Source organism: Medicago truncatula, chromosome 8 (genome assembly GCF_003473485.1).
Source record: "Medicago truncatula cultivar Jemalong A17 chromosome 8, MtrunA17r5.0-ANR, whole genome shotgun sequence".
Taxonomy (NCBI): domain Eukaryota; kingdom Viridiplantae; phylum Streptophyta; class Magnoliopsida; order Fabales; family Fabaceae; genus Medicago; species Medicago truncatula.
The window spans coordinates 45,460,262-45,476,476 of NC_053049.1; the positions used below are offsets into that span (position 1 = coordinate 45,460,262).

The 16,215-nt window shown below is 34.9% G+C and overlaps 3 protein-coding genes across 4 annotated transcripts; 1 reads left to right on the forward strand and 2 right to left on the reverse strand.

The window, feature by feature from the left end:
• The first annotated feature begins 1,476 nt into the window (after positions 1-1,476).
• On the forward strand, positions 1,477-4,378 carry LOC25502095 (probable polygalacturonase). Its single transcript, XM_013591638.3, has 5 exons — positions 1,477-2,681; positions 2,794-2,914; positions 3,066-3,240; positions 3,323-3,393; positions 3,486-4,378. The coding sequence occupies exons 1-5, from the start codon at positions 2,343-2,345 to the stop codon at positions 4,190-4,192; spliced, it is 1,413 nt and encodes a 470-aa protein (XP_013447092.1). The 5' UTR covers positions 1,477-2,342; the 3' UTR covers positions 4,193-4,378.
• Positions 4,379-4,678: 300 nt separating this feature from the next.
• Positions 4,679-8,536, reverse strand: LOC25502096 (mitogen-activated protein kinase homolog MMK2). 2 transcript variants are annotated; one of them, XM_039829440.1, is made up of 7 exons: positions 8,381-8,536; positions 7,803-8,036; positions 7,527-7,656; positions 6,595-6,732; positions 5,783-6,115; positions 5,374-5,557; positions 4,679-5,281 (listed from the first exon to the last, which is right to left on the reverse strand). In XM_039829440.1, the coding sequence occupies exons 2-7, from the start codon at positions 8,000-8,002 to the stop codon at positions 5,106-5,108; spliced, it is 1,161 nt and encodes a 386-aa protein (XP_039685374.1). In that variant the 5' UTR covers positions 8,003-8,036; positions 8,381-8,536; the 3' UTR covers positions 4,679-5,105. The 2 variants fall into 2 exon arrangements, with proteins under 2 accessions (XP_039685374.1, XP_013447093.1); XM_013591639.3 differs by having other exon boundaries at positions 8,246-8,387.
• A 1,440-nt stretch (positions 8,537-9,976) lies between these two features.
• Positions 9,977-11,827, reverse strand: LOC25502097 (40S ribosomal protein S10-1). Its single transcript, XM_013591640.3, has 5 exons — positions 11,694-11,827; positions 11,571-11,619; positions 11,185-11,464; positions 10,966-11,092; positions 9,977-10,196 (listed from the first exon to the last, which is right to left on the reverse strand). Exons 1-5 carry the CDS (start codon positions 11,694-11,696, stop codon positions 10,122-10,124), a joined length of 534 nt encoding a protein of 177 aa, XP_013447094.1. The 5' UTR covers positions 11,697-11,827; the 3' UTR covers positions 9,977-10,121.
• Positions 11,828-16,215: the final 4,388 nt, after the last annotated feature.

Sequence of the window (16,215 nt, forward strand, 5' to 3'; positions counted from 1 at the left end):
CTAAACTTATTTGTTTTTCTTGCTCGAGAAACCGCTCACTTTTTACAGAAAAAAGCCGATGTGACAAAGTTTTAATGTATTGTCGTCCACAACATTGCTAACAAAGATGTGTAGGGTTTAGGAGATGGAGATGAAGGAGGTGGAAGGAGATAGGGATAGATGTTGAGGATCTTGAGTACTACGAGGAGAAATCAAAGAGGCGACTTTTAATCAGGACATCTACCACTTGTTTTTTAAGTGATAGACAAGGGTGAGGATATCATTTTCCAAGCCGGAACGAGAAACGTCGAAACAAATGTTCTGGGATCGGCTTTCATCGACTTTTTCATGTTTCTATGCCGCAATTCAGAAGTGAAATGCAGTTTGCTGTGTTTACTTTTTTCTAGGTTGAAGGCATGAATGTGTTTTTGGGTTGAATTTGTAGATTTTGGCCTATTTTTTGATTTATTTATCCTCATAGCATAAAGTATGTCGCTTCACATACCACGTCTCTAAAATTTGCCACTTCAACTTTTTTAAATGAAAAAATTCTAACATGGGTGCAACTCAAATCGTAAATGATTAACATTTGATATTTCGTTAAGACTCTTTAGAACAAGAAAGTGACAATTGCAAGATTTTTTTATTACAGTAACTAAAATCAAATTAATCCATTTTTGTTTGGAATTACATGCGTAATTAAACCTTTACAAAACATAGGCAAACAAAAGTTTAAATGTGTTTTTTTATCATACGAAAAGAGAAATTTATAACGAGAATGCACAGGTCTATTTTACATGGAAAATGATTGAGATTAATTTTTCTCTTAAGAAAATGAAGTTTGGTCCGTGAAGAGTATCGACAATGGCATCGATCATGGGAGGGAGTGTCTTCGTGTCTTGTTTAGATGCTTACAAATATTCACGGGAGAAGAGCAAATAGTATTTTAGTAGGTCACAATGTCACATATACATGTTGAAACAAAATTCCGTGACCAATGTGGACCCATCCAAAGAGTGCTCTTGGCCATACCCATAATCAATCAGATACGAGAAACTACTAAAAATTATGCAATCATAGCACATGAAAAACTCATTAGTGAAAATCTTTGTGCTCATTTTACTTTAATTCAATTCAATATTAAGGAATTAAGGATAACTAACTATGCTAATGAACTAATGGTGGATGGTTTTGCATGTAATGGATATAGATTATCTGCTTTAATTAATGCAAGTATTTGCACTTACTAATTGATCTCAGCCATTAATTTAAAATCAATCGATTCCCGTTGCGTCTTAATCAACTCACTTTTAATTAATTTATATTATTAATTTGAAATCAAATGACCAAGATGGATTGATACATCACACATAATGTGTGGAATCCAAATTGTGAGGTCATGCCCACTAATATCATGTAAAAAACACAAGTTGTGCATGTATAAGTGGAAGATTAGGCACCAAATTAATGCACTATACAATATAGTATGCCCATACCACTATCTTTATTCTCTACTAGAGCTTAAAATAGAACAGATAGTGAACCACTATAAACTTCAAAGGTACATGCTTGATTGATATCTATCCATGAATGTAAGTGGGTGACTAGGGAAGAGAACCACACATTAAGGAGAAAAAAATATGGCTAGAAAATGGAAGGCAAAAGAAGGTGGAACCGAAAAGTGCAAAATGGTCTTGCATAGATACATTTTAGACTTTGTTCAGTTCATAGCATATTTTCAAACTCCACATGCCAATTCATTAATTTTTTTATATGAACATTAGACAACTAGCATGCCAACCTCCACAAAATTACCTAATACATGTATTATTTTTTCACATAATGAAATTACTTTAGGGAAGTCAATTATGCAAGCATTTAATTTTTTTACCTTCCTAGTTCTAATTTTAGTAATTGTAAGTTTCCCCCCTAGATAATTTAAGCTATAAAAAAGGACTAGAATCTAATGTTTAAATGCATTTTTGACCTTAGATGCTTAGACTAAACCAACTTAACAAATTCCAACTAAAATGCAATTATTTTGATTCAGTAAATTCTATCCATTCTTTGCCAATTAAATGCAAAGAAACTTGATAGAACTAAATTTGCAGGCCGCAACTTTATCACATTCCTGTTAATGTTATCACATGACAGAATAAGAAATATGATTTGTGGTTGGGTGGGTGGAATGAGGAGAGCAAAAAAGAAAGCAAAAAATAATGCACAATAGTCACTACCAATACACACACATACCAATATATATACACAATACACATCTCTAAGTACACATATCAATAGCTCAACTCTCTCCAAAGAAACTCAGGTACCAAAACAGCATTGTTTCATTCTCATCTTTCTTTCCTATGGATGTGTTATTGTTATTACTACCTTTGTTGGTTGCTTTGCCAAGCTTGTCTATAGTTGAGAGCCGCAAAACACCGGTTGAGGACTACTATTTTGAGTATTGTGCTGTGAGCTGCAGAGCTTACAGTGCCTCAGTGACAGAATTTGGAGCGGCCGGCGATGGAAATACTTTGAACACAAAAGCTTTTCAGTCAGCCATAGATCATTTGAGTCAGTACTCATCAAATGGTGGTTCTCAACTATATGTTCCACCAGGAAGATGGTTGACTGGTAGCTTCAATCTCACCAGTCATTTCACTTTATTCCTACACAAAGATGCTGTCATTCTTGGTTCTCAGGTTTGATAATAGCTTAACTAACTTTTTCCTGTCAATATGAATATGAAAATGTAACGTAACTCTTCACCATATGTAATTAAAGTATTTCAATACTATGTTTGTGTTTTGTTAGGATGAAAGTGAATGGCCGGTGATTGATCCCTTGCCGTCTTATGGTAGAGGGAGGGACACTCAGGGTGGAAGGTATAGCAGTCTAATTTTTGGAACCAACCTCACTGATGTTGTCATAACAGGTAATATTTGGAACCCATTTAATTAGTCTAAATAAGTCTTAGGATGTCGCTGATTGAAGATCGAGCTTGTACAATCCTGTTATGCTTTTGGAATTAAAATATAAACCAGTCCAACTAATATTTGCTTCTATTGATTATTGAATTCAAATAGGGAACAATGGCACACTAGATGGACAAGGTGAACTGTGGTGGCAAAAGTTTCACAAGGGGAAGCTCACTTATACTAGGCCTTACCTGATTGAAATCATGTACTCGGATAATATACAGATATCCAATCTTACTTTGGTTAATTCTCCATCCTGGAATGTCCATCCTGTTTACAGCAGGTTCATCTTTTTCTCTTTGCAATGTCTATTATCAATCTACTATATTGTTCTAAGTATTTTAACATAAAGAAATTGAATGCAGCAACATTATTGTTCAAGGCATCACAATTCTTGCTCCTGTGAATTCACCAAATACAGATGGGATCAACCCTGGTATGTTAGTAAATATTTTAATATATATTTTTTTTTTAAGATGTTACAATGTGTAGTCTAGTACTGAATACATTTTCATGGTTTTGACGCAGACTCTTGTACGAACACGCGAATTGAGGACTGTTATATAGTGTCTGGGGACGACTGTGTGGCCGTGAAGAGTGGTTGGGATGAGTATGGTATAGCTTATGGAATGCCAACTAAGCAGCTGGTAATAAGAAGACTCACTTGTATTTCTCCAACCAGTGCTGTGATTGCTTTAGGGAGCGAAATGTCTGGTGGGATTCAAGACGTCAGGGCCGAGGACATTGTGGCGATCAATTCGGAATCAGGAGTTAGGATCAAAACTGCTGTTGGAAGAGGAGGATATGTCAAGGACATATATGTTAGAAGAATGACTATGAAAACCATGAAATGGGCATTTTGGATGACAGGAGATTATGGTTCTCACGCTGATAACAACTATGATCCTAATGCAATTCCTGTGGTTCAGAATATTAATTATCGCGATATGGTTGCTGAAAATGTGACTATGGCAGCAAAGTTGGAGGGTATATCTAATGCACCATTTACTGGAATCTGCATATCTAATGTAACCATTGGATTAGCAAAGAAGGCTAAAAAACTTCCATGGAATTGCACCTATATTGCTGGGGTTTCAAGTGGTGTGACTCCTGCGCCATGTGGCCTGTTGCCAGACCAAGGAGTTGAGAAAATTGGGCCATGCGCCTTCCCAGAAGACAATTTGCCCATTGATGATGTACAGGTTCAAACGTGTACTTATAGAAGGAATTTTTGATAGTACAGAAGAAATGGCTCTGTTCAAGTGAACAATCTAAACATTGTAATACTTTCAAAAACTGTTTGTAAACTTTGTACTTTTGTGTTTAAGTCATTAACCTATTGGACAATTATAAAAACTCTTTAACAAAGGGAAACCCCAACAATGAAAACAATAGTAACTGTTTGTTTACACTCATAACAATATGCTGTGCGGTAGAATAGAAGCTGAACATTGTATCTTATGTATTTTCGTGCCTTGGGATGCGAGATTGTGCAAAGCATATGTGGTTTCAAGCACACTCTAAGTCAACAATGAATACGTGTTTAAGCATCTGCTTGTGAAATTCATTGATTTTGAGTGTTAACCTTGAAAAAATACATATATAAGTAAAATTGAATGCTGCATTCAAAATGCATGTAGTTTCATCAAGCAGACATGTTACAAATTTACTGTTAACCCTACTCTATAGTGCTAAACATATCACTTAAACAAATTTAGCCATGAAGCAAGAAAGGCCACTGATCACCATAGGTGAAGGAAGGCATGTTACACGCGTAACAAATGTTGCCAAATACATAATTGAAACATAAAAACGAAATTTAAAGATAATTATCAGGTATTTATGAAAGAAGCTCCATGTCTATGACAGGCTAACAATTTGCTATCATATTTGCTTTGCTATTGAGTCATGACACCCTAGTCCTCCTAAAGCAAACTTCAGAACAATACAACAGCTTTTTTATTACTTGTATAAATGCGTGTAACATCCGACTTTTACCTATTCTTCAAGAGAATTTTCTTTCCATATCGGAGTTGGTTTTAAGATTAGATTACAAAGGAAGAAAATATCTGTCCTTAGTGAAGCATCTGAACGATGGACATGCAATAGAGGTTCGTCTTGTTACATTCATACAAAATAAGTAAAGGATTACTGACAAAGTGGATCTGGATTGAACTTCACAGATTCCTTCCAAATGATCTCCTTGATATTGTCTTCAGTGCATGTAGGTTGATCAAAATCAAAAGAGAAAGGCCTAGGACAAACTGGCTCCTCATTGGTGTTGTGAAGTGATGAAAGATATGGGTGACACAGTGCCTCATCAACTGCAAATCAATGAAAATACGACGGCAATATGATTATATTGAAGCAAATGAGAGTGTTGGCTATAAATCTCCTCTACAAAAATAATAAGTACCTGTAATGCGTTTGTTTGGGTCAAAGATAAGCATCTTTTCTAACAGATCAAGTGCCTCAGGTAACATGTTTGGGAACCTGGACGAGAATTTTTGCTTCCGGTACTGTTGAAACTGTCTAAAATATCTTCTAGCATTGTCACTTCGGAGAAATCCAAGGCTCGCATCATCAGGTGAACCTATTAACTTTTATGCAAAAGGAAAAACAAAATGTCACACAACTTGCGGCCATCAATTTATAACCAATCTATAATAATAACTTATATATGCATTCATTAACAACATTCAAGATGGAACCTGATATCATTTCAAAGGGAGTTATCATAGCTTCAAATGCAATAATATATCAGTTAGAAACTTAGCAATGCTTCAGATGAACATGAGTTATAAGGGAAAACATGAAAACCATACCTCTGTGATAAGCCTTAGTTGATGAACATAGTCTTTGCCAGGAAACAAGGGCTCTCTGGTCATAATTTCACCAAATATGCAACCAACAGACCAAACATCGATTGCAGAAGTGTACTCAGAACAATTGAGGAGCAATTCTGGGGCTCTGTACCATCTTGTGACAACATACTCAGTCATGAAATCTGTTTCAGATGTTGTCCTTGCCAAACCGAAGTCGCCAATTTTAAGGTCACAGTTTGCGTTCACTAGTAAATTACTTGGCTTAAGATCACGGTGCAAAACATTAGCTGAGTGCACATATTTCAACCCACGTAACAGCTGATATAAGAAGTACTGCAGAAGTTTCATGAAATGTTAATTTCATGCTTAATTGCCAACTCATTTGAAAAGCACAGATCAAAACTCAACATTTCTTGAGGGGAGTTTGTGTGACCATGTTATGTTAGCAAATAAAGAGTCTGATTGAATTGACTTGTTTGAGTTTATCTACCGCCATAAGCGCATGTGAGACTTTCCGGGAGAGCGTATGGAAACAACTTATGACTTGACTTGTTTATAAGTTGTTTTCAGCTTATTTCCGCAAGCTCTCCTAGATAGCTTATGAAAACAAGTTCTAGTTTATATGAAAACAATTTGACTATATTTTATCTTTTGTCATAAAAATGATTTATACATAAGCATTTATTTGATAAACGCTTATGCTATAAGCAATTAATTAAGTTGTTTATCCAAACAAGCTATAATCAAAACTTCTTCTGAAAAAATCGTAGTTGACATGAAATTAAAGTCTAACAATATCACTAGAAGCAAACCTGACAATGTTCTTCACGAAGTGGTTGGTCAGAATGAATTATATGATGGAGATCAGTGTCCATCAATTCATAGACAATGTATACATCATTGAATGCCTCCTTTTTCGGGGGTCGTATGATATCCTTGATGGCAATGATCTGGTGAAGGATAATAGCAATTGAGAAAATATCTATGAAGAGAAAATATTTTTCGCTTCCATGATAGTTGTATGGGTAAGAACAAAAGTAAAAAAACTTTCCCTTACCTTTGACATATATACATCATAAGATCTTTATTTTCTGTGACAGTTTTAAACAAAGCAAAAAATTGTATTGCATGGAAATTAGCTTCTCACTCAACACTCTAAAATTTAGTTACCTGCTCATTTATTTTGTATTCTGTTTTATGTTTATGTAGTATATAATATAAGAAACTGAAATTGAAATTGAACTATAGAACATTAGAAAGTTTCTGACTCATCAGTTACCTATTGTTAAGATAAAGACTGTAGTCCATAAATACTTAGCTACGTATTAGTTAGATTTTTTTTGTATCTTATATGTAGTTAGATAATCCACAACCAATTCATGTCTGATTTCATAATTCACTGTAAACCATATGAAGTGGTGTTCATGCTAGAATCTGATAAGACTCTTGAAACGTACACAGACCAGAACAAGGTTATATAATTTAGCCTTATACACTCATGAATGATTTACCAAAGATATTAAGAGTTTACATACGAACTTGATGTCCATAAGGTGTCAGCTCAGTGGTAAGAGTTTGACCTTATAACCTCAAGGGCGGAGTTCAAATCCGACCGTTGTAAAATGGCCACTATTGCCACGTTAATTAATAATAATTTTCCTCTTCTTCAACTTCAAAAAAAAAAAAATACGAATTTGATGAGCAAGTAGTAAAATATGAAAATAAATAAGAGATGAACACTTACATTTGGGTGATCCATGTGACGAAGGAGCTTGATTTCTCTCAAAGTCCTTTTAGCATCAATTATATTGTCAAATGCATTACCAATCTTCTTGATGGCAACTTGTTCATGTGTATCAGAATTAACAGCAGCACTAAAAAGAAAACCATTGTTCAAGTGACAGTAAAAACATTTACAATAAACAAAACGTCAAATTCATGCATTCATTTGGTCCTATGAATTAGCTGAACCAAAAGCCAAGACCAGAAGTTAATGAAAGAAAGAAACAAGAACACTTACCAAACGATACCATAAGCGCCTCTACCAATAGGGCGAATGGGTGGCACATACTTAGAAGACACCTCAAACAAGTTTCCATACACATTGTAGTGTGCATATTTACCACCATGAGTAAGAACCCTTTTGATTTTAGTGTCCCCTGAAGCTGAAGCAGCAGCAGCAGCAGCAGCAGCAGAAGAGCTCGACTCTTTTGTGGCCATGTTTGGTGTTAAAAATTGAACAAAGGGTCTTCACCTTTCCAATACAAAACAAATGTTGAATTGAAAAATCAGAGTTAGATTTTTCATTAGCTAAGCTTAAACAGCAAACATTATTTTTCACTGCATTCAGTTTATTATTTAACTATATAATATTTTCCCTTTCTAGTAACTATACTATATATTGACTTTATAGCAAATTTTAATGTAAAGCCGTACAATTAGTACATAAAAATAGGAAGATACCTTTGTTCTTGGAACAATGTATTGTTGGAAGCTAAGGTTGACACATACAGAGAGAGAAACAAAACACAAGACAAGAAAGTGAAAGAGAAGCAAATGTATGATAAGTGTGATTTAATAAAAAATTTAATAACAAACCTGAAATGGAGTTTTCCAGATCATGAGCATAATACTTGGCTATTGATAATTCTACCTGTAAAAGCTAAAAATGTAACGTGATTTTTAAAAGTAAAATATCAAATTAATTGCTTTTTTGGGATATATCACGAGATGCTTGCTTTGTATTCCATAATGGTTCAAACACTTAAGATTTCTAGAAACCACTCTTCTTTCTCTTTTTAGGCTCTTCTTTCTCTTTTTAGGTTGGTGTTTCACCTATAAGTTAACCATGTTCCATTCTGGATTCACGTATTGCATATGAAATGAAACAAGTGGCATGGTTGAAAGTTCAACACGTATTGAACTTTATGACATGAAAAAGAAAAAAGAAACTAATGGATAAAATGAACATGATATGAAAGATATTAGTTATAAAGTCATCCTCCAAACTCATGATCATGAATTTCGTACAGGTTTTCTGTGAACAAGTACTGTGTGTGTTACACATTATATATAAAGTTCTGAAGAGATTTTCTTTTTCTTCTCTATTTTCAAATCAACTCAACTCTCATTTTCATATGAAATGCTTTTATATTTGTGTGACTGTGCATGGTTTCGTCGACTCATGGTACAGGATTTGTCTCAACAAGTTGTTTTTTGTGTACTTGAAAGGTGGAAAGTGAACATGAAAGCGCAAATCTTTCTGCATGTGATGGATGAGAATAGTGAATGACTACTTTCTGCAGAATGGAAGTCTATGTTTTGAGTTTGTAGTGACATATTTAATGGGCAACGATTGCAACATCCTTATCTCTTGACTTGCATGTCGAAAATGGAATTGTTGGAACTTAAAAAGAAAATTATATGAACATAAAAAACAGTCTATACTCTAACATATTCCTCTCGTTAGTCAAACTGAAATGATTCATCTCACGTGTTACTAATTAGTCCTTCGAGTACGTAAAATACATTCCATCAGTCCCTATAACATCCATTAGGTCCTTGCTGTATTTTGGTACCCTCATATTGCATTACAGATGACTTGTCTTACTACTATTTTGTATTTATTTATAAACGGTTTAATTTACATGTTACTAATTTATAAACGGTAGTTAATTTACATGTTAATAATTGTATTTTTTTGAAGGAACTAATTGTATTTGTTTTAAATGGTGGTTAATTTACATGTGTTAATTGATTTAATTATGTTAGTTTTAGTTTTTATTTTGCACATGCAAACTCATTGCCTCATTTCTCCTATAAATGGACATAGATAGAAATTTGAAACAAAAACATTCACAATAGTTAACTAACATATAACAAGTGACATTGTAATACTGGACTGCTTATCCCTGAACAAAAGTTGGGAGATTGCATACATTTTCCAGATTGTATATTTGACCTGACCAATGCAAGTTCCAGGGTTTTTCTCGAGGCTTACACATTAATGATTTTTTTTAATTACATACAAGACTAAAATAAGTCAGATATTGATAAAATTGTAGTTAAGTTACTGTCTAAATTTCACATAGGAATAATTGTAAAGCATCTGAGCTGCGGCAGTCACCACATCAGATCAAATAAATCAGGAATACGAGAAAATGAGAGATTGAGAGCCAGATGATTAGCCGCAAGTTAACAAAACACTCAGAAATTCAAAATCTTCATTGAATGATAAACAAATTTAGAGTAGTGTCACATGTCGATTAAACAACTCCGACTACAAGAAAATTGTGCTCAAAAAAGCTAAACAGAAGACTAAAGTAGAAATCATTATACTTTAAGCATCTGAGCTGGTTGGAGGAGCCCCAAAACCACCAGATCCACGACCAAATCCAGGCCTTCCACCAGGACCCTGCACAACAAGACAGCTCAGACGATTCAGAAAAACTTCAACAAAAAAAGGTGGGACTATACCCAAAAAAGGTGAGTACAATTGTATACAAGAATAGATTTCTGGCAAAATTCTTCTATGCAAATACCTAGTTATAATTATGAACATGACGGCGACTACTTAGTTATCAAAACAACAAGTATTTATCCACCAGAATAAGTAAACTACAATACTACATTGGTGAAAGTATGTCTCTGTGTTTATTCAACAATCATGTAATCAAGTACACAATACTGTTCAGTCAAAATCAACTTAGAATTGATATAGAACAAGCCTAAATTGCAGGGAACCCCAAAACTTCAAGCTGACAAGATTTCATGACTTTCCACAGTGAATACAAGTCAATCAATAATTGAATTTTTTTTAACAAGTAGACAGAACAGAAATCTTTTATTCATCAACATACTTGAAATTTTAAACAAGTAGACAAAACAGAAATCTTGTAGTATTCGGAAAAAAGGCAATTGGGCATACTAGAAATACATAACATTTAAAGCTAGCTATTAAGCACAGATACGGACATCGGACAAGACACAAACATTGACACTACCCACCGACACCAGGACACAATTGAGCATCATATAACTGGAACGGAATGGCCTGCTTCACAAGACATTACATTAACTATAAGCTACACCTAATAACATCATATTAAATAATTTAGACGGTAAACAAAGATACTAAGACCAGCCACAAATAAATGCAACATTGAGTTAAACAATTAGCTTACCCCAAATGAGGGTCTGTAATCAGCAGGAGCACCTCCCTTGTCTCCTCCAAATTCACCACGAGGACCTCCACGGTACCCATCACGGTCACCACCAAATCTTCTCTCCCCTTCAAATCTGGGTGGACCCCTATACACAAATCAACCAGTTAACAACCATCCACATAATCATCAAAAACCCTAAAAAAAATATAAAAAAAAACACAAATCAAGTGATAATACCTAGGACGATCACCCTGTGGACCACCAAAAGGTCTACCAGGTGGCTTAGCTTGTTTCTTCAAAGTAGCAGGAACAATCTCAGAAGGAAGATTCAAGTAAGTTCTGAGAAACTCAATTCCATCATTTGTGAGAAACCAGTAATAATTCATCCAAGCAAAGGTTTCTCTAACATATTCCCTTGATTTGAAGCTCTGCATAAGCTTAATCACCTGCAAATTTGGAACATCGATTTCTGGATGCTTTGCCAAATTGAAATCCTTCTTAGCGTAGCATACACCCTCTGCATTCAACAATTCAGAAACAGCGAAAGTAAGATTAAGATTATAAACTACCACATACACGTATAAACCAAGATGAAAATGATTATGATTTGTTGTTAAATATACCTTGGAAAAGGTACTTGCAGATCTCTTTGCGATTTTTCTCGGATATGATCTGAACAAATTAACAAGCACGAAAATGTTATCAATTGAAAACAACATTGAATGAAGAATAATAAGGATACATACCATGGTGAAGGTAGAGTGGAGGCGAATGAAGGAGGAAAGCTCTGCCGCGTGCTACTCTGTTGAAACCCTAGTAGAATGTTGTGTTTTCGGGTTACGCATTTCTCGTTTTATGAATGGTTAGAATAATAATGGGCTATATAAGTAGAATGGGCTCAATGTCAATTTTTGGGCTCAAATAATATTGGATTAACATTTCCAAATATTTTTTAAAACAATTTTTTAGCAAACAAATATTGTATCGGAGAACACTTGAATTAAATTGTAATAGTCCGAAATCCGAGATTTTCTATAGTCGAAAAGTGCCTGAAAACATGAAACACTCCATAACTAACATTATGGGCGTTCGGGCTGTGTTAGGTACGGGCAAGTATTTGGGTTTACCATCGATGATTGGCAGGAATCGCACAGCTGTTTTCTCTTATGTTAAAGATCGCGTGTGGCAGAAAATCAATACTTGGAGCAGCAAATGCCTCTCTAAAGCGGGTCGTGAGGTTATGATAAAATCCGTTTTGCAATCCATTCCGTCTTATATTATGAGTATCTTTATGCTGCCGCCGAATATCATTACTACTATTGAGAAAATGATGAACGCTTTTTGGTGGGGTCATGGTGGGTCTAATAATCGAGGCATTCATTGGTTATCTTGGGAGAAGCTCTCGATGCACAAGACAAATGGAGGTATGGGCTTCAAAGACCTTACAGCGTTCAATCTGGCTATGCTTGGTAAACAGGCATGGAAGCTCATGACTGAACCTCATACTCTGGTTTCCCGCATCTTTAAGGCACGTTATTTTCCTAATAACACTTTTCTGACAGCTTCTTTGGGTCATAATCCAAGTTACGCGTGGCGCAGTATCTTGAAAGCTCGGTTTATTGTTAGAGGAGGTTCCCGTTGGTGTATCGGGTCAGGCAGTTCCATCTCTATACTTGATGAACCGTGGTTAGGTAATGGCACTAAACTTGATGGTAACATCGACAATGCGCATATGTTGAGGAACCTTAGAGTTGATAGCTTAATCCACGATCATTCTAAGACGTGGAACGCGGAGGTCATTCACCAGGTGTTTGATGATGCATCGGCTGCCTCTATTTTACAAACTTCATTGGTTGAGCAAGTGACTGCTGACGCCTTGATTTGGAAGGCAGAGAGGACTGGTCTTTATTCAGTCAGAAGTGCTTATCGTCTGTGTGTGGAGGAGTTAATCGACACTACTCATCTGCGGAGAGCTGGTTATTGGTCTGGTGTTTGGCGGTTAAAAGTTCCTCCTAAGGTTAAAAATCTAATTTGGCGTATGTGTAGAGGGTGCTTTCCTACCCGTGTTCGTCTTCAGGATAAAGGAGTTCAATGTCCTCTGAGTTGTGTTGTTTGTGATGGTCCTCCCGAAGATGTGCATCATGTTTTCTTTGGCTGTCCCTTTGCGGTGCAAGTTTGGATTAGAGCTGGAATGTGGGAGAAGATACAACAGGCCTGTGTTAATTCTAATTGTGCAGCAGACGTGATCTTCCTTTTGGTGCAGGACCTTTCACGCGACGCGAGCCAACATTTTGCTGCCCTTTTGTGGAGCATGTGGAAATCCAGGAATCTGAAACTTTGGCAAGGCGTATCAGAAACTGTGGCGCAGGTTGTGGACAGGGCTGTTCATCTTGTTGAGGACTGGTGTATGGCTAATTTGCCTGCTGCGGAAGCACATAGCAGCAGCATCAGTTCGGCAGCTGCAGCCCGCAGCAGCTGCATGACAGCAGCTGCTATTGGCAGCAGTCCTTCTCGTGCAGCAGCGAATAACAACAACACCAATTATGATACGAACATGCGTAGTGCGCTGCCAGATGCAGCAGTTGTGCGTATTGTTCTTGGTTCGTCCGTCTTGACTTGGCAGAGGCCTAACCAAGGAAGATTTAAGTGTAACATCGATGCCGCTTTTTCTAAAGAGTTGAATATCACAGGTTTGGGTATGTGCATCCGCGATGAAGGGGGTGTCTTCGTGCTCGCAAAGGCTATTCCTTTACAGGTTGTGCATTCTGTTCATGTAGGGGAAGCTTTAGGCCTGTATTATGCTCTGGAATGGTTAAGTGATATGAGATTTGATAATGTTGATTTTGCCTTGGACTCTAAAACTACAGTGGATGCTTTTAACAAGACTCGTCCGGATGTCTCCGAATTCGGGTTCATTATTTCCGCTTGTAGAAGTCTTTTCGATTTGCATTTCACCAACTCTAAGGTAGAGTTTAACCGGAGACAAGCGAATGAGGTAGCTCACACGTTAGCGGGGGTTGCCACATTATTAACTAGCTCCACTACCTATTCTTATGTACCTCGTTGTATTGAACATCTGATTATTAATGAAATGCTATAAGCTTCTTTCTCTAAAAAAAAAAAAGTTCGAATCCAGCTGTTGTCGTCTTATTTGACTTGAGGGATTGATCTGTACAATTAAGGGAATTTAGTAGTTCAACTAATCTGAGTTGTAAGTTTTAAGTAGTTGATGAGTTATAGCATCTTTAATGAGAAATCATTTACTTAATAAGGATCTCCATTAAATAAAAAAAGAGTAGTGATATTTGAACATCCATTTGAGACAACTCTTATGATAACTTCTTTTCTCTCTCTTTTCATTGGTCAAAAACAATGGAGAGAGAAAAAATAAGAGAGAGAATAAGAGTATAATATGAGTATGAGAGAGAAGGTTGTCAAAAAGTTATCACAAACTGATTGTACAAATATCATTTCTCATAAAAAAAATGGGTATCTATCAGTTACCAGCAATTATACTAGGATTTCTTTCTCTTCAACAACTGACATCTTCCACTATCAAAATAAGAAAAAAATAGATAAAAGTTGCTCACACCATCTCAAAATTCAAGTGATTGTTGCTCTCTTCGATTTTTTTTTAATTACTTTCTAAATGAACGCATGAAAGTGCATATTAATAAAACTTGGTTAGAAACTGTTTTTAGTTTGGTGTCATTGAGTCTTTTAATATGTACTTTTATTGAAAAAGATTGTAATTATAAATAAATTATTTATACACATGAGACTTATTTTAGTTTATTATCATTGTTGATGCTTAAAAGTTCAATATTCAAGTCATAGCAAAGAAAAAGTATACTAACATAATAGAAAAAGTATACTAACATAACAATTAATCTACTAACATTTTTCATCATTTAAAAAACCCGATTCACCCACATGGAAATATTGTGGTATTAAATAAATATTTCATAAAATATTAATAATTACGGTAGTAATCAATTAGACCTTTTCCCCTAAAAAAAATACCTTTTTAAGAGGACAACATTATATGATGGTATTTAATTGAAATATTTTACACCTTATAAAAATTATATTTGAATTAAAAATATACAAACTTTGATAAATTATCATGTGCTGTGGATTTTGTGAAACATTTTAATTTAAAAAAAAAAAAATCATATTCGCTCAACAATCTCAAAACCTTTTGTCCTTATGAGTTTAGTTCAGTTATATGGATAATACATAAATATACAAGGTCTAGGATTCAAAGCCTGACTACCAAAAAAAAAAAATCTCAAAACCCTTGAAGACTTTTTCATATTCACACAAATTTTTTCATTACTATATCTTCCACGGTTCCACCACCGACATCTTCTTCGTTGTCTCCTCAACATCATTTTATTCTTTCTTTTTCATGTTTATATTTGATCGTTATTATCTCATTTCATATTATACTTACATTTTTTACCTTTTACATTCATTCACGGTACATTTGCACATTAAGAAAACAAACTATGAGCTTTTAACTGTAATTTTGAACATATTGTTCAAATCTAACTTAAACAGACATGAAGCTATGAGCGTTCACGATGCAGTTTGATTTAGTTTTAAGGTTAAAAGACATCCAAATCGCAGGATAAAAAAGAATGTGGTTTGGTTCAGTTGATTTTTAAAATAAAATATAAACTAAACCAAACCAATGCGATTTAGGTTGGATTGGTTGGTGCGGGTTTTTTTTCGAGGCAACAATTTGTTTTGTTTACAACATTAACATCAAGTTAAAAAGGCTAAAACACAACATATTTTTAGCCATGTTTCCAACAATGTTTAAAATTTTATCCAACATTACAATTTCATTTTCATTCAACAACGTTCCCTGCTACATATAACAAAATAATAATGTGGACAAAAAGTAATCTTATTTTGAAAGAAATACAAAAGATTGAGATTTTATCACTATCTAAAAATTCAAGTAACACATAAATACATTTTTAAAATAAAAAGCAGCGAAAAAACCTAACAAGAGAAAAAACATGTCATGTTATAAAAGCTTCCATTGAGTTTCTATGAGTATTGGTCTTGATGACACATGTTTAATCAGTGTTTTTTTTTTCATGTTGCGGTTTGGTTCGGTTGTTAAAAAAAACTGCAAACCAAACAAAACCATACGGTTGATTAAAAAAAAATTGAATACATCTGAACCAAATGCAATTTTTTGCGATTTCGGTTTAACTTGATTAGGTTTGCGGTTTTTCTATTGGATTAGTTCGG